General features: G+C 40.9%; 1 protein-coding gene across 4 annotated transcripts in view; it reads right to left on the bottom strand.

The window, feature by feature from the left end:
- The window catches only part of nfat5b (nuclear factor of activated T cells 5b), a 170,455-nt gene that overhangs the window by 5,821 nt on the left and 145,941 nt on the right, over positions 1-18,693 (bottom strand). For all 4 annotated transcript variants that reach the window (XM_080186804.1, XM_080186802.1, XM_080186803.1 and 1 more), the window contains one exon: positions 5,130-5,395. In XM_080186804.1, coding sequence (XP_080042930.1) covers positions 5,130-5,395 — 266 coding nt within the window. The remainder of the gene's footprint in view (positions 1-5,129; positions 5,396-18,693) is intronic.

The raw sequence follows: 18,693 nt of genomic DNA, 5'->3' as shown, positions 1-18,693 counted from the left end.
TAAAACATGGCAAGGTCTTTCATTTTTTTTTCTGATTTCAATTCAAATTGACAGGCCAAGTTTGGATAGTTTGTTTTCTCTTTCCAAAAGGAAATGTTTTTTGTAGTTTTCTCCCAATGGTAATGTGGGTTTCTGAACTATGAATTAAATGCTTACAGGAAAATAGAGATATGAAATAAAGGTATTAAGGGATACAATAAAGGAATACAAAAAAAATTGGAATTAATATCAGAACTGTCATGGCTACCAAAAATGATAAAGCAAATTTTTGCGCTGAATGGCCTATTCATATTCCTATGCACCCAACCATGTGGGGAACCACAACTGGCAACAGTTTTTCATTTAAACAGAGGCAGTATTTTAAACTAGGACTGGGGAGATACAAGCATTGCGTTAAATTTATAGTTTAATCAGTAAAACCACTTGACTTAACTACAGCTGATTGTTGATGATATTTCTGAACTTTATTTGTTAAATAAGACACAATAAAAATGCAGGGCTGTGATATGTTATAGCTGTAACATACAAAATTGTTGGACAACTTTATGATCCACAGTAACCACATCTGCAGTAAGTGACTGCACCTCGAGGAACTTAAGCTCAGAATAGATGATTTCGAGTCTGAGCTTTGGATATTGTGATGCATCAGAGAGGGGGAAAGTTACCTGAATACTTCATTCCAGGAGGCAATTGCACTCCTTAGATTAGGCACTTTAAATTTGGTCTGCAAATGTAACTTCAAGTGAGAGATCCAGAAGGTAGCATTGGAGAAGCTTCAGCCTTTGCAACTATCCAACAGGTTTGAGGTTTTTGCAAATTGTGTAGTAAAGGATCCTCTGGCAAGAGTGGTTATAATATGAGAGAATTTCACATTCCATTGACCTAAATAAAGACAGTTACAAGAATATGAAGACAGAGTTGGCTAAAGTGGACTGGGAAAGAGTTAAAAGGGATAAGCAGTAGCAGACATTGAAGGAAATGTTTCCTAATGCTCCACAAAGATACATTCTATTGAGGAAGAGACTGGACCAGAAGGATGCATTACCTGTGCCTAACTAAGGAAGTTAAGGATAGTATCAAATTGAAAGAAAAGACATATGATATTGTGAAGATAAGACAGTAGTATAGGAAACCAGCAAAGGATGACTAAAAAAAAAGAAAAAGTTGGAGTACAAGAGAAAAACTACAAGAAAAACATGACAGTAAAAGCTTCTAAAAGTAAACAAAAAGAAAAAGAATAGCCAAAGTGAGCAATGATCACATAAGAGAGTAAAACTTGGGGAATAATGATAGGAAACAGATAATAGCAGAAGCTTTGAACAATTTTGTATCAGTCTTCACATTTTGTAAGAGTCTTCACTGCAGAAGGCACAAAAAAATCCAAAAAGTAGAAAATCAAGTGACAAAAGGGAAAGAGGAATTTAAAACAATCACTAAAGACAAAGTAATGAGAAAACTAAAAGCTGACAAATCTTGTGAACTTGGTGGTTTGCATCCTGGGGTCTGCTGAAATAACAAAATGCATTGGTTTTAATCTTCCAAAATTCTCTAGATCCTGGAAAGATCCCCGTGGATTGGAAAACTGTCAATAGTTCTATTCGAGAGGAGGGAGACAGAAATCAGTAGACTATGGGCCAGTTAGCCCATCTGTCATCAGGAAAATGCTAGAATCAATTATTAAAGAGGGAGTAGCAGGAAATTTAGTAAATCAAAATAAATAAGGCATTCTGTGAAAGGGAAATTGTGTTTTACAAATTTATTAGAGTTTTTCAGGATGTAATAAAGGAGAAACAATAAATGTAGTATATTTGGATTTCCAAAAAGTATTTGATCAAGGTGCGACATAAAAGATTATTACACAAGATAAAAGCATCTGGTGGTGCGGTAATATATATTAGCATGGACAGGCTAACAGGAAACAGAATCAGGAAAAATGGATTATCTTTCAAGTTGGCAAATTGTAACTAGTGGAGTGTCACAGATCAGTGCCAGGGCCACAACTATTTGCAATCCATATTAATGGATTTGGATGATGGAAGCAACTATGTTGTTCCTAAACTTGCTGAAGAAAAGATGACAGGGAACCAAGTTGATATACAAAGATAGGGAACCAAGTTGTGATCTGTTTGAAAAATATTGCTATATGCAAATTGTTTGATTTTGGAGAAAAACAATTGACAGTGCAGTTTGTAGAACATAGATGTAGCAGCACAACAACTCAGAAAAAGGGAAAGCACAAAGAGAGCTGCAATTATGCAATGTTCTCACTGTGGTGGGAAAAGGCTGTACCAGTGCCAAGAATGTCCTGCCAAAAATGTGGAGTGCCATTCCTGCAAGTGGAGAGGACATTTAAAATCTGTTTTCAGCAAGAAAAAGTTCCTAAGACTGAAATTTAGAGAGAAACCAATTAAAACATGTGGCATTCAAAAAATTGAAGATGACGCAGAAGTTAATGAAGTGCTATACTAAGGAGAAATAACAGTAATAATGGAAGCCATTGGAGTGCAGACATTACATTCAACGGAAACAAAACAAACTTTAAATTAGACAATAGATCAGAAGTTTCCATTCTTTCGGACACAGAACAGTGGCTACAGTAAGATTTCTTCCAGCCATCAACCATATAAAATTCCACAGTTCAGGAGGCATTTTACTGAACTTTGAAAAAGTCATGCAGACTCAAAACATTAATTCTATTTCTCTCTCCACACTGGTCACCAGACCTACTGGGTTTTTTCAGATTTTCTGTTTACATTCCAGATTTCCAACATCCACCACAGTTTTGTTTCACTGAATGTCATGAAACAGTTGATCGTGACATGTCAATTCAAAGGAAGAGAAATCACAGAAGCTTTGTATGTGATTCAAATCGAAGAGTACTCGCTGTTCAACTGAAAAGCTTGCACGGATCTACAACTCATCCATAAAGTCGATGAATTGGGAAGCCAAGACAAACTGAAAGGATTCAGCACAAAATTTCCTAACTTATTTAAAAATCTTGAGAAGATCGAACCATGTGCTCAAAATGAGAGCACGTGAATCCAATAGAACAATGTGAAAATATGAAGAAAACCAGGCAGAAGATTTCCCATGAACTGAAGGAATCAGAAGTTAACCATCTCGGAAGGACAGTTTGCATCAAGCAAGAAATGGATGAACAAATATGAGTAAGAAAAACAACAAGTTACAGCCAGCACCTTGTCACGCATTCCTACTGAAAAGCCTGAACAAGTTCACATAAATTTTCTCAAAGATGTGGAGCCTTATAGCTCATTGATCACAACAGAGGCCAAATTAAATTTTCAAGGCACAGAAAGTAGATGAATTTTCTAAAATTCAGGAATACTGCCTCAAAGGATAGCCTTAATATGTTATAAATAATCTCATCCTGAAATAATCCTTTCAGCATTGAAGACATTTTAGTGTCAAGGGTGTCTTTCTGGCTTATGATGAGAGAGAGTCCAACTGTCCATTCTCAAGTCTGGAGTGTGAAATTGATGGTCAGGGATCTCAAGATTGTATGAAATCATTTCAAATTGCATCATCTGTGCAATCCATAGCCAAGTGCAAAGAAAATCACCAATGGTATCCACATTTCCATCCAGGTCATGGAACCATCTCAGAAATGGATCTTTGAATTCAAAGTTATTGAGTTGTTAACTAATTCTCCGGATGGACTGAGGTTAAACTGCCTTCGTGGTCATTAATGTTACTGAAATAAATTTTTGCCATGCACAAGTCATTTCAGAAAGCAGCCCACAGTTTGCCAACAATCTTTTAAGTGGGTCACTGAAGTCTATGGATTTGTCCACACAACCAGCTCTTGCTCACCCAGATACCCGCACATTGATGCGGAGATTGAAAGAGGAATAAGGACATTCAAGACTTTGTTGAACAAAAATGATAATATCAACTTTGCACTGTTAAGCTACCACTCCACATCAGGAATGGCCTCCATCTATGTTGTAGTCATATGGTTGGGTGTAAAATAGTTTGGAATGTCTTGTAACACAAAAGGTGCTATAAAAATGCAAGTTTTTTAAAAAATCAAATACGCCATTATTGACTCGGCCTGAATGAAGATTAGGCTTCATACATTTGGTTGCATCAACGAAACTGTGTAAATGCCAACTGCATTACAAAAATGCAAAGGGCATTTTGAAGGTAAGTGATTTCCTAGATTATACAGCACTAGCGACATTCACTAAGCGCAAATATTTCAATTTCTAAGATTTGTTATTCACTGCTGAGTTTGCCATTCAAATAGTAGTAGATTATGAAAACAGAACAAAACATGGCCTGAAACCCCAAAATTCCTGCTTCTTTTCTGCTGAAACTCTAGTAGGAAACCAACCAAAAACTCTGAGCAAAATTTCAGTTATGCTAATTGTCAACCATTTCCAGGCTACCTTTGTAAGGAACAAAACCTCTGTTGATTTTTAGAAGTTAAATGATAGGTCAGGATGAGGCTAGGGTGGCGATTTCTACACCAGAAATTCCTATTTCTAATTTTATGAAGCTTTTTTCTGATGGTTGCTATGTCATTTAAGTGGCGACCTGGATCCTTGAAGAGGGTTTTTTTTTTAAAATGAGAAAGTGTGAAGTTTGTCCCTTTGCTCAGCAGACCAATGGGAATAATGCTGGCATTGCTGGCTGACCCTAGACAACCACACCACCGCAGATTGCAAGTCAAAGTTCCCATGAGGAAAGGGTTGAAGAAAGGGGTAGGAAGATGGCAGTACATTCCCATCATGGCATTTTGGACTGCTGGTCCAACGTTAATTAGGTAGCATTTGTGGATCCTGCAAACTGCATCAGGGATTTCATCCTGTGGATTATTTGGACTCTATTTTTGCATGCCTCATTCATTACCTGTAAAACAAGAACTGGAAAAAATGTGTATTTAGATGTGTACTTGTGCTGCCAAGGCATTCCAAGTGCGGAATAACAGAATTAGAATAGTTGGGTTATTTGTCTTTGACTGGTGTGGATGTGATGAGCCGAGGGGCTCTTCCCATACACATGATTATTACTGAAAGTTAAGTCCTGGGCCTAACTGTGGCATGCCAATTTTATTTATTCATTATGCAGTTTAAAATGCCTTTGTACAATATCCAAATTCACCCCACCTATGGATTAAATGATCGGCTGATGTTGCTTCCTTGGTTCTGTAAAGTCACAAGGATGTCATCAATCTTTTCCATGTTCTGTTCAGTAATGGTAGATGATAGTTGCCTTGTATCAGTCATCTGCTGTGGGAGAAGCGTAGAAACAGCTTGTCCTTCATTCTGTGCTTGCCCTGACTGGCTTATCACGAGAAGTTGATCAGACAAAGTAGATGGTCCAGTTGGGCATGGCTGAGGTACGTTCGTCATGCTCATTAACTGTCCACAATCTGTAAATAAAATTTTGTATATATTTCACAGCGACAAAAGGTACTAGCATATTCCTTACTTTAAGATTAACAAATCTTTTGTTTTTTTTTCTGGCATTTCCCACGAACCACCAAACCTCCCCCCCTTCAAGAATGATATAGGTAAAGGTCTGGACTCTGCCTGGACATCGTTTTGAGAACTGTGCAAGCTGTCAGGTGATAGGCTGTTAATGGTAGAAAGACAAAAGCGAAAAAAAACTATTATGCAGTCACTCTTTCGAATCCCTTTAGTCTCCTCAGTTAGGAATATATCAGTAATTCGCCAAATAGAGCCATGAAGAAGGCTTATAATGTGTTAGTGTTTATTAACCGGGGGTTTGAGTTTAAGAAACGTGGGGTTATTCTGCAACTATACCGGATGTTGGTGAAACCATTTGGAATATTATAAGGAGGATGTGGAAGCATTGGAGACAGTGCAGAGGAGATTTACCAGGATGCTGCCTAGTTTGGAGGGTAGGTCTTATGAAAAAAGGTTGAGGGAGCTGGGGCTTTTCTCTTTCGAGTGGGGGAGGATGAGAGGTAACTTAATAGAGATCTATAAGATGATGAGGGGGATAGATAGAGTGGACGTGCAGAGACTATTTCCTCGGGTGGAAGTAGCTGTTACTAGGGGGCATAACTGTAAGGTTCATGGTGGGAGATATCAGAGTGCTTGGGGTGTGGAATACACTGCCTGCTGTGATAGTGGAGTTGGACACTTTAGGAACTTTTAAGCAGTTATTGGATAGGCACATGGAGCACACCAGAATTATAGGGAGTGGGTTAGCTTGATCTTGGATTTGGACATAGCTCATCACAACATTGAGGGCTGAAGAGCCTGTACTGTTTCTATGTTCCATGTTCTAAAAAAAGTTGATTTACCAAAAATATTAAGACAGGATGTGCTGTAATTCGCCATCTTTTTATTCTTTACTAAGAAAACATATAAATCAAAATACTTAGTGCCCTTTAAGTTTGAAAATGTGACAAAATTAGATGGATAACTATATCCTTGTTTTCCACCAATGGTTATGGAACAAAGTAGCCATATCTCTAATTGCTATTACTCGAATGAAAGAGGATCATGGTTCAATTGCATTTTCTCATATAAAGCTAAGCTAAGAAAACATTTAGACTTACTCTAAAACTTACTTAGGTTTGCTGGGTATTCCCTTTATATTTGGGACTTTAATAATTAAATTTTGAATCTTCTACCCAACCAGACCTTGGTTATGTCCATAAAATTATGAATAGACAATCAGAATCAAGATACTGGGCCTCATTAATTGGGTAGCATGGTGGCACAGTGGTTAGCACAACTACCTCCCAGTGCAAGGATTGGGGTTTGATTCCCAGCTTGGGTCACTGTCTGTGCGGAGTTTGCACATTCTTCCCACGTCTGCATGGGTTTCCTTCGGGGGCTCCGGTTTCCTCCCACTGTCCAAAAGACGTGCTGGTTAGGTGCAGTGGCCATGCTAAATTCTGTCTCCGTGTACCCAAACTGAGTACAGTGCCAGAGTGTGGTGACTAGGGGATTTTCACAGTAACTTCATTGCAGTGTTAACATAAGCCTACTTCTGACACCAATAAATAAAACTAAACTTAATTAATGGTTATGTGCTGCCTCACAATGTGTTTTCCTCCTACATTTACTCAGCTGGCTACTTTAATAATTTAGTTTCAAAGATTTTGAGCACAGACTACAAGTTTTAACAATCATTGGCCCTTTTCTTTTGTAATCGTTTCTTCACCCCACAAATGTCCTTGGAATGCCACTACAACCTGCATTGTATCTGTACCTTTATTTGCACAGTTTGAAAAGGAGTTGGAAAACAATTGAAGCAGCTTTTCCAAAAAAAAGATGCATTTACTTTAAATACTCAACATATGTCGAAGATCATATATATTTAATAAGAATCATTAACCCAGAACCCCCATTTTATTCATGTAATTCATAAATGACACTTTCTTCCCAGATGTACCACAATATCAAACAAGAATTTCAAAATACTGCTACTGAAAAGAGAAAATGTAGAGAACACAAGTGATTAAATGCAGTACTGTACACTCAGTGACTAGAAGAGCTGGCAATGATAAAAAGTAGGGGTACGGTGTTTCAAAACTGGCAACCTTGGAGGGCCATGCCAAATTTCAGGTCAGGTAGTTTGGGTCAAGGGTCACCTGGAACATGGGAATACCAAGCGGTGAAGGGACAGCTAGTCACTACCACACTGCACCAATGCAGTGCCGAGCCAATTTATTCAGATAATCTTTTTAATTTTGCTCAATTAAAATTGATACATGGAAATTCTAACAATGTCCAGCTTTCAGATAACTCGTTTTCTGGCAGCCAGATTTGAGATACTCATGTGAGTAGAACAGGAAGTATTATCCCCTTCCCCACACCACCAGGTTTCCAGGTTGTAGTAATGGCCAGCTAGGAGTACATAGTGGCCTAGTGGTAATGTCACTGAACTAGTAATCTAGAAATCCAGGCTAATACTTTTGGACCATGGGTTCAAATCTCACTAGGGCAACTTGTGAAATTTAAATTCAATTAGTAAATCTGGAATATAAAGCTGGTTTCAGAAATGGTGACCATGAAACTATCATTGATTGTCTTAAAGACCCATCTGGTTTGCTAACGTCCTTTAGGGAAGGAAATCTGCTGTCTTTACATGGCCTGACCTATGTGTGACTCTAGACTCACAGCAAAGTGGTTAACTCTGAACTGTCCTTTGCATTGTTTGATTCAACAGCAATTAGGGTTGGGCAACAGATGCTGACTTTGCCAGTGGCGCCCATATCCCCTGAAAAAAAAAATCAATCCATGGCATTTGGCATTAATCACATTTTTGTTTTATTTTTACTGACTCACATCATGTAGGAAATGTTTCTCTAAGTAAACAAATAGCTCAATCATGGTTTACAATATCAAAGAGAAACTGATAGTAAAGGAACAATTTCTAAGATGTTAACATACCAGAGGATCCATAAAAGACAGGTGGGAACTTGCCAATGCTCAATCCACCTCAAGTAGCACCAAAGCATCTAATCAGTTCAGTGACTCTGGAGGTTGCTCTAAAAAGTGTTCTAATCATTTCAATTCATGCCTTAATTAGCACAGAATGGAAAGAGGTATTTGCTTTCACCTTATTCAGCAGTGGAAACTCTACACAATTTATTTCCCTCCAAGTTCACAGTGCATGTGTGTTCATGGAGATAGTTCCCCTTGGTGAAGCTGCATTGCTTCTCACAATCCATCTTTTAACCCTGTGTCCCATAGTGGCTGGAGTTAAGTGCAGTGAGTAGTCAATTGATTTTCTTGTGTTGGGATGGCCTTGTAACTGTTCTGCCATGTTCTCTATTACAGTAACTATCTATTCCTCCATGACTTCTGTCAATTCCTATATCATTTAAGCCAGGGGAAGTCTGGGTAGACCAAATTTGGCATTATGCTGTAAGAGAATCTCATCTGTGTATATAAGTCACGCCCCTGATGTGAAAAACACCCTCTGTACATTCTCAGGCTTTATGGAAGGTAGGCCTCTAGGCAGTAGAGAGCAATGGAGTTCAGCAAAATAACACTGTCCAATTTGGATTCCAGTCTTCAAGGAACACTCTTTTCCAGCTTCAACCTGCTAGAGGCGCAGGTTGAAGCTGGAAAAGTGTGTTCCTTGAAGATTGGAATCCAAGCTCCAGCAATCTGAACATTCATAAATAATAGGCTGACTGGACATGGACATCCTTTAATGACTGCAGCAAAAGTTGGGGCTCAGATAGTATTTTTCTTTTAAATTCAGGTCAAGAACATCTGAATCCTAGAACTTTGCAACTGAGGGCATACATAAAACATCCCCAAGCCAGCCCCATTTTGGACTCTTTCCTGAGACACACTAAGGTGCCCTCAATGAATTTACTACCAATGCTAGTGCTTGGATTTTAAGGATGAATGACACAGAGAAATGTAAGATGCAGGCTTCTTCTGCTGTTAGGGGATGGAACTCTGCTAACTGCTTAAGATTACATGTATATTTCTGAAAGTATATACTATCTTTATCGTAGAAAATATGAGTAGTATATTTCAATATAGGTTCTTATAATTACTGCAAGAGAAAGTACCACGTCACTTGATTGCATTCTTCAGTTAGTAGAATGGTAATAAAGAATACAAGGAGGATGATACAGTCACTGAGCTTGGGAAGAAATCTCTAATTTTACTTTCCTCCCACCCCATATCCTCCATGCCAGTGATTTCCATTGTAGCCTCTTTGAAGGAACTCAAGAAATTTACATTATGGGATTAATTTCTCGTTCATTGCCATCACTTCGGTTATGTACTACTAACAGACAGAGTTGAAAGCTGGAAGTCATAGCAATAGACGTGTAGACACCAAAGTGCCCATCTGCAATGGTCATCAGTAAATCATGCAACAAGATTTACTTCACATCTTACTAACAAATTCTAAGAATGTCAGTATGGCAAGATTTACATCTATAGATTTCTGCTGTAAAGTGAGAATGGGCTTGCATTGTAAATGTTTAAATAGGTAAAAAGATTGTCTAAGTGGGAGACAAAACTTGGGGTGGTATGACAGCGTGGTGACATAACTAGTATAAATCTATGCCAACACAGAAAACTAGCAAAAGTGGATCAATAACTTCAAACAGCTAACATAGGCATGCACTATGATCCTTTCCATACGTTGTTGACTAGGGGGTGAAAGGAAATGAAAGTTTGAAAGAGAAACCCAAAATGTTGAAGGCTTAGGAAATTATGGTGTACTTACAGAAGTTTCTGGGGACATGCTGCCCAGAAAGAGTTTGCCCTTTCATATTAAAAATAATGCATTGTGGTTAACTTACTAACTTACTTTTATAAGCAAGAAAAACAAACTGGTGTTTGTGTTTTCCATACACCACAACCACCAATTCTCCAAAGTTGTTTCAACTGTTACAAAAACAGAAAATGCTGGAAAATCTCACAGGTCTGACAGTATCTGTGGGCCACAGATGCTATCAGATCTGCTGAGATTTTCCAGCATTTTCTTTTTTTTTTGTTTCAGATTCCAGTATCTGCAATATTTTGCTTTTTACTTCAACTGTTCCTCTCTTATTCAACCCTTCTTCTCGCTTCAAGTCGCTCAGTTCAAACCATTGTCCTACCCATTCATTCGAACATAGTGATTAGGAGCAGGAGTAAGGCAATCAACCCCTCGAACCCATTCTGTCAACCTGATCTCATGTTAACCCCTACTCCACATTCCTGTCCATCCCCAGTAATCTTTCATCCCCTTGCTTATCAAGAACTTGTTTCTTTGCCTTCAAAATATTCAAAGGTTCTGCCTCCACCACCATTTGAGGAAGAGAATTCCAAAGACTCTCACTCCTCAGAAATATTTCTCCTCACTGTCTTAGATGGACAGCCCCTTATTTTTAAACATCAACCCTAGTTCCTAGATTCTTTTACAAAAAGAAACATCCTCTCCACATCCACCCTGTCAGGTCCCCTCAGGATCTTTTAAGTTTCACTCAAGTCATCTCTTACTCTCCTAAACTCCAATTCCGTGGCAATAAACAATAACATTCCAATTAGCATTTCTAATTACTTGCTGCACCTGCATACAAATCTTTTGAGAGTCATGCATGAGGACACCCAGATCCCTCTGCAATCTCTCCCCACTTGGGTAATATGCTCTTTTTTATTCTTCCTACCAAAGTGGATTTCATACTTGCCCATATTATACTCCATTTTCCAGACATTCACCCACTCACCTGACCTATCTATATCCTTGTGTCTCCTTTTGCTTTCTTCACAACTTTGTTGTACCATTAGCAAATTTAACAACCATACTAATCATTATATAAATTACGAAGAGTTGAGACCCAGCTCTGATCCCGATGGCACACCACCAATCACATCCTGCCAGCCTGAAAATGACCCATTTATGCCTACTATTTCTTGCTAGTATTCAATCTTCTATTCATGCCCATTTGTTACTTCCTACACCATGAACTTTTATTTTCCGCATGTGGTACCATATTAAAACCATTCACTTTCTTGTTGGCACTATCCATATCATGCTGGTACTCACATTCGCTTACCTATAGTACCTATCCTGACAATTTAATAAATAAAGGAATTCACAAACACCTCTAATCTGGTGATCGAGAATACGTTCAAATGTTATTCACCAGAGAAGCTACTCTGTTTAAATTGCTGCAAGCTTGACTTGACTCAGGAAGATTTGGCAGGATGAGGCATACATGACTTTAGTAAACTCAAAGTCAGTTAAGCAAGTGTCCATTTAATCCAGAGATCAGGACATCTGCATTTTTATCATTCAAGATGGCCATCTCAAAGAATGATACGGAATTTATTCACGCATTAAATAATCTGACTAAATATTTCTCTAAGCCATGGGTAGTTTAAATAGTTCTAGGGATTCTACACAGGCAATTAGTAATCATCGTTTGTACTTGACCTTGTACTCTGTCTGCTCTGCAATGGAATAAATTGCACACTGATAGACCAAATCGTCAACACTGAAAAATGCAAAAGTTTTTAAAAACAAAAGATAAAATTGTTTCACTGCTTAGGAAGATTTTTTAAAAGTAGTAATTTATGGGATTAGGATGCCAATAGCTAGGCCAGCACTTATTGCCCATCCCAAGTTACCCTTGAGAAGGTGATGGTGAGCTGCCTTCTTGAATCACTTCAATTTGAGGTGGAGGTACACCTAGTTGTTAGGTGCTGTCAGGGAGGGAATTCCAAGATTTTGACCCAGCAACAGCAAAGAAATGGTGATATATTTTCAAGTCAAGCTAGAGAGTGGGTTGGAGTGACATTTTCAGGTTGTGGTATTCCCATATGTCTGCTGCCTCTGTCCTACTAGATGGTAAAAAGTCTGACAACACCAGGTTTTAGTCCAACCTATTTATTTGATAATATTCTCACAAGCTTTCGAGGGGTTACCCTCTTCGTCAGGTGAATGGACCATTCACCTGACGAAGAGGGTAACCCCTCGAAAGCTTGTGAGAATATTATCAAATAAATAGGTTGGACTAAAACCTGGTGTTGTCAGACTTTTTACTGTGTTTACGCCAGTCCAACGCCGGCATACCCACATCATGACTACTAGATGGTATCAGCTGTGGGTGTGCAAGGTGCTGTCTTGGTGAGTTCCTTACTGCATTTTGTAAATTATTATGAAGGCAGATGAAATAGAGGCAAGCATCAAGAAAGATCATAATGCAGAGTAATAGCAAAGGCAAACATTAAATAGGATAAGAATGTGGAATAATGTTAAAAAGACAAAATGGACTCAAATTATCCACCTTGTTCTGAACATATTGAGAGAGAGATAAATGGGTGTGATGTAATTCCTATGACAAAGATAGGTTAAAAGGTGATTGAGAATGGGAACTGAATATGCAAGGTTATTTGTCACTTAGGAAAGATGTGTGAAAAGAAGGTATGGTAGTGCTGTTAATTAGGGACAAGTCAGTACATTAATAAGAACATAAGAACATAAGAAATAGGAGCAGGAGTAGGCCATCTAGCCCTTCGAGCCTGCCCCGCCATTCAATAAGATCATGGCTGATCTGTCGTGGCTCAGTTCCACTTTCCCGCCCTCTCCCCATAACCCTTAATCCCCTCTCTTATCAAGAACCCATCAACCCGCTTCTTAAAAATATTTAGCGAGGCAGCCTCCACCACTTCATCGGGCAGAGAATTCCAGAGATTCACCACCCTTTGAGTGAAGAAGTTCCTCCTCAACTCCGTTCTAAACCACCTCCCCTTTATCTTGAGGCTGTGCCCCCTAGTCCTACTGTCTTTTTTGAGCGGGAAGAGTCTCTCCACCTCTATCCTATCCATCCCATTCATCATCTTATACGTCTCAATGAGATCTCCCCTCATTCTTCTAAACTCTAACGAGTACAAGCCTAGTTTATTCAGCCTCTCCTCATAGCTCAACCTCCTCAACTCCGGTATCAGCCTAGTAAACCTCCTCTGCACTCCCTCCAAGGCCAAAATATCCTTGCGCAGGTGCGGCGCCCAAAACTGCACACAGTACTCCAGCTGCGGCCTCACCAATGCCCTATACAGCTGCAGCAAGACCTCCCTACTTTTATATTCAATCCCCCTCGCTATGAAGGCCAGCATCCCATTCGCCTTCCTGACCACCTGCAAGCTGGGTTTTTGCGACTCATGCACAAGGACCCCGAGGTCCCTCTGCACCGTCGCCTGCTGCAGTTTTTCGCCACGTAAGTATGAGAGACGATCTCAGGATTAAGATATAGAATAAGTTTGGGTGAAGCAAAGAAACAGCAGAGGACAACAAAGACTAATGGGAGGAGTTGTTTATAGGGCACGATCATAGAATCCCTCCAGTGCAGAAGGAGACCACTCAGCTCATCGAGCCTGCACCGTCCACAATCCTTCCCAGGCCCAATCTCCATAACCATTTATCCTAGCTAGTCCACCTGACACTAAGGGGCAACTTAGCATGACCAATCCAGCTAACCTGCAGATCTTTGGACTGTGGGATGAAACTGGAGCACCCGGAGGAAACTTACACAGGCACGGGCAGACTACACATAGACAGTGACTCAAGCCAAGAATCGAACCCACGTCCCTGGAGTCGTGAGACAGCAGTGCTAACCACTGTACCACCTGGTGTAGAGTGACAACATGGGCATGGTGTAGATCAGGAAATTTGTGCTGCATGAAACATGAGTAATGAAGTAATAAAAGGGAATTCACAAGACTACCACAGAATAGAATCCCTACAGTGTAGAAGGAGGCTATTCAGCCCATTGAGCCTGCACTAACAACAATCCCATCCAGAACCAATCCCCTTCAGTAAATCTAATTAGCACTAATGCAGTGGAGGATGAATTCCTTAAGTGTACGCAATATGGTTTCTGGAGTAGTATGTTAAAGAGCAAACTAGGCATCGGGCTATTTTAGATTCAGTATTATGTCAGAGAAAGGGCTAATTAATAACCTTGCTGAAATGGAGCCTTTAGTAAACGGTGACCATAACATCATAGAATTTTATAGAATTTAATAGAATTTTTAGAGCTCGGTCTTTTCTCCTGAGAGAGACGAAGGATGAGAGGTTACCTGATAGAAGTGTATAAGATGTTGAGGGGTATAGATCAGGTGGATTCTCAAAGGCTTTTTCCAAGGGCTGGAATGGTTGCTATGAGAGGACACAGGTTTAAGGTGCTGGGGAGTAGGTATAGAGGAGATATCAGGGGTAAGTTTTTCACTCAGAGGGTGGTGGGTGAGTGGAATCAGCTGCCGTTGGTGGTGGTGGAGGCAAATTCAATAGAATCTTTCAAGAGACTTCTGGATGAGTACATGGAACTTAATAGAATATGGTTACAGGTAAGCCTAGTAGGTATGGATATCATCGGTGCAACTTGTGGGCCAAAGGACCTGTTTTTGCTGTAGTTTTTCTATGTTCTAAAGTTTGAAAGTGATATCACACATTCTGAAACAAGGGTCTTAATTCTGATCTATGGAAACAATGAAGGAATGAGAGGCAAGTTGGAGTTGGGACTGGGAAAATACTCAATAATGAAAGTAGACAGGCAATGGCTATTATTTAAAGTAGTATTATTGGTCTACAACAAATATGCATTCCTGTAGAATCTGGAACTGTTCCTGCAGACTGAAAAGTAGCAAATGTAACCCCACTATTTAAAAAGAGAGAAAATGAGCAACTATGAACCTGGTAGTTTGACATCTGTAGTAGGGAAAAATGTTAGATCAATTATGTATAACACGATAACTAGAAACTTGGAAAACAATAACATGATTGGGCAGATGCGAATTTATAAAAGAGAAATCATGTTTGACAAACCTGTTGAAGTTTTTTGAGGATGTTACATGTACAAAGGATAAAGGAGAACCAGTGAAGGTTTATTCAGGAAGTAGAGTGAAGGACATGCCCTTGTCTACATCATGTGGAGCTGCCGGCAGGGGGTAAGCAGAGTAAGAAGTTTCAACACCAGGTTAAAGTCCAACGGGTTTATTTGGTAGCATAAGCCACTAGCTTTTGTAGCGCTGCCCCTTCAACAGGTGAGTGGCAGTTCTGTTCACAAAAACTCAATTTACAAAATAATGGTTGGAATGCGAGTCTTTACAGGTAATCAAGTCTTAAAGCTACAGACAATGTAAGTGGAGAGAAGGTTAAGCACAGGTTAAAAGAGATGTGTACTGTCTCCAGCCAGGACAGTTAGTGAGATTTTGCAAGCTCAGGCAAGTCATGGGGGTACAGATAGTGTGACATGAACCAAAGATCCCAGTTGAGGCTGTCCTCATGTGCAGAATTTGGCTATCAGTCTCTGCTCAGCGACTCTGCGCTGTCATGTGTTGTGAAGGCCGCCTTGGAGAACGCTTATCTGAAGATCAGAGACCAAATGCCCGTGACTGGTGAACTACTCCCCAACAGGAAGAGAGCCCTCTTGCCTGGTGATTGTTGTAGTGTCTGCGTGGTCACCCCAATGTACCATGCCTCAGGATATCCTTTCCTGCAGCGTATCAGGTAGACAATGTTGGCCTAGTTGCAAATGTATGTACCGTGTACCCTGTGGATGGTGTTCTCACCTGAGATGATGGCATCTGAGTCGATGATCTGGCATGTCTTGCAGAGGTTGCTGTGGTGTCATGGTCACTGTTCTCCTGAAGGCTGGTAGTTTGCTGCAGACAATGGTCTGTTTGAGGTTGTGTGGTTGAAGGCAAGAAGTGGGGGTGTGGGGATGGCCTTGGCAAGATGTTCGTCTTCATCAATGACATGAAGGCTCTGGAGAAGTCGTCGTAGCTTCTCTGTCCCAAGGGAGTTGTGGACGACGAAGGGTACTCTGTCTGCCATGTCCTGTGTTTGTCTTGAGGAGGTTGGAGTGGTTTTTTGCTGTGGCGTGTTGGAACTGTGGATAGATGAATTGAACGCCATATCCTGCTGTTATGAGGGCATCTTTCAGAATCTGGAGGTGTCTGTTACAATCTTCTTCATCTGAGCAGATCCTGTGTACATGGAGGGTTTGTCCATAGGGGATGGCTTCTTTAACATATTTAGGGTAGATGCTGGAGAAGTGGAGCATCATGAGGTTAGTTGTGGGCTTGCGGTACAGTGATGTGCTGAGGTTACATCCTTGACGGAGATGCATGTGTCCACGAATGCAACTGATTCCGGAGAGTAATCCATGGTGAGATGGAACTTGTTGATGTCATCATATAGTTGTTTCAGTGATTGTTCACCAGGAGTCCAAAGGAAGAAAACGTCAATGTGTCTAGTGTATAGCATCGGTTGAAGGTCCTATACGACCAAGAGGTCTTGTTTGAACCTGTGCATGAAGATACTGGCATGTTGAGGTGTGAATTTAGTCCCCAGGGCTGTTCCGTGTGTCTCAGTGAAGAATTGGTTGTTGAAGGTGAAGACATTGTGGTCCAGGATGAAGCGGATGAGTTGTAAAATTGCATCTGGAGACTGGTGCTTGTCGACGTTGAGTACTGAAGCAGTTGCAGCGATGCCATCAATGTGGGGGATGCTGGTGTAGAGTGCCGAGACATCCATTGTGACAAGGAGTGCTCCTGGTTCAACTGCTCCAAGTGTACTGAGTTTCTGTAGGAAGTCTGTAGTGTCACGACAAAAACTGTGCGTTCTTTGTACAGTGGGTTTCAGGATGCCCTCAATGTAGCCGGAGAGGTTCTCACACAGGGTCCCACTGCTCAATACAATGGGACGGCCAGGTGTTTGCCTTATGTATCTTCAGGAGGCAGTAGAGATCTCCAATGCGGGGAGTACGTGGGATGAGAGCACGGAGGGTGCTCTGAAGATCCAGATCAAAAGTCTTGATCAGTATGTTGAGTTGACGGGTGTGTTCTTTGGTTGGATCTGCGGGTAACAGTCTGCAGTGTTCCTCATTGTTCAATGGTCACTACACTTTGCAGTAATCCGTTCTGTTCAGTATGACAGTGGCCCCTCCTTTGTCTGTTGGTTTGATGACAATGTTGTGGTTGGTCTCGAGATTGCGTTTGGTGTTGCTTTGTGCTTGGGTGACGTTCAGGGCTGTCTTGAGTGCGGCTGATGAATCAGGTGTTGACACACCTCCTGATGGCTTGGGTATTATTGTCAAGTTGAGAGCAGCGGCCTTCTGGAGGAGTCCAATTCGACTCTTTCCTCTTTGGTTGCTGCACTCCGGATCTCTCAGTTAGCTGTTCCGATTCTTTGGCTGTCTCATTGTGTTCGCTATTGGCCTCCTGGGATTTGTGGAAGAACTCCCACAGCCTCATTTGCCTGATGAATTCCTTTGTATCTGCTGCGAGATTGATGGGGTGTATTTTGGTGGTGGGGCAGAAATTCAGCCCTCGGCTGAGAATTTCGATTTCATCTAGTTGAAGTGTGTAGTCCAACAAGCTGACAATGGACTTCCCAGCAGTGGTACTGTTTTCTACAATGGTACTGGGGGAGGCTTGGTTGCTGCTGGTGGTGATGCTGAGTTTCTCAAGATTCCTGTTCTTGGTGTGCATGTAGATGGTGTAGTTCCTTTGTCTCATCTGCTTGGCAGAGTTTCGCGGCTGGTCTGCGTCCTGAGCGCAAGTTGAAAATATGGACTTTATCTTGGTTTCCAAGATGCGGTGTTTGCTGTAGAGCTGGTGTATGAGGTGGTTGAGGAGTGAGAGAGGTGCGATGGCAAAGTGTCTCAGCATAGTCTGTGTTAGAGGTTGATCTGAATGAGTTTGTGATCTGTCATCCTTTCGGTATCTTGTCCGCTTTCTTGCATCTTTGTAGAAACTTGATGTCTGCGTTGATACGCGTGATCTTCTTGAAGGTCCTCTCCACTTGGAGCTGGCAGTTTGCGGTCACCTCAGCACATCACTGTACTACAAGCCTCATGGTGCTCCACTTCTCCAGCTTCCACCCTAAACATATTAAAGGAGCCATCCCCTACAGACAAGCCCTCCGTATACACCGAATCTGCTCAGATGAGGAAGATCGCGACACCTCCATGAGCTGAAAGATGCCCTCATAAGAGCAGGATATGGTACTCAATTCATCAATCGACAGTTCTGCGCGCCACAGCGAAAAGCCGCACCGACCTCCTCAGAGGACAAAAACGGGACACAGCAGAGTACCCTTCGTTGTCCAGTACTTCCCTGGAGCGGAGAAGCTACGACATCTCCGGAGCCTTCAACATGTTATTAATGGAGACAAACATCTTGCCAATGCCATCCCTACATCCCCACTTCTTGTGTTCAAACAACC

The sequence above is a fragment of the Carcharhinus amblyrhynchos genome, chromosome 4, assembly GCF_965287045.1.
Source record: "Carcharhinus amblyrhynchos chromosome 4, sCarAmb.v2.hapA, whole genome shotgun sequence".
NCBI classification, from domain to species: domain Eukaryota; kingdom Metazoa; phylum Chordata; class Chondrichthyes; order Carcharhiniformes; family Carcharhinidae; genus Carcharhinus; species Carcharhinus amblyrhynchos.
Note: the sequence above shows the minus strand (reverse complement) of the source record. Positions and strands in the feature narration are given on the sequence as shown.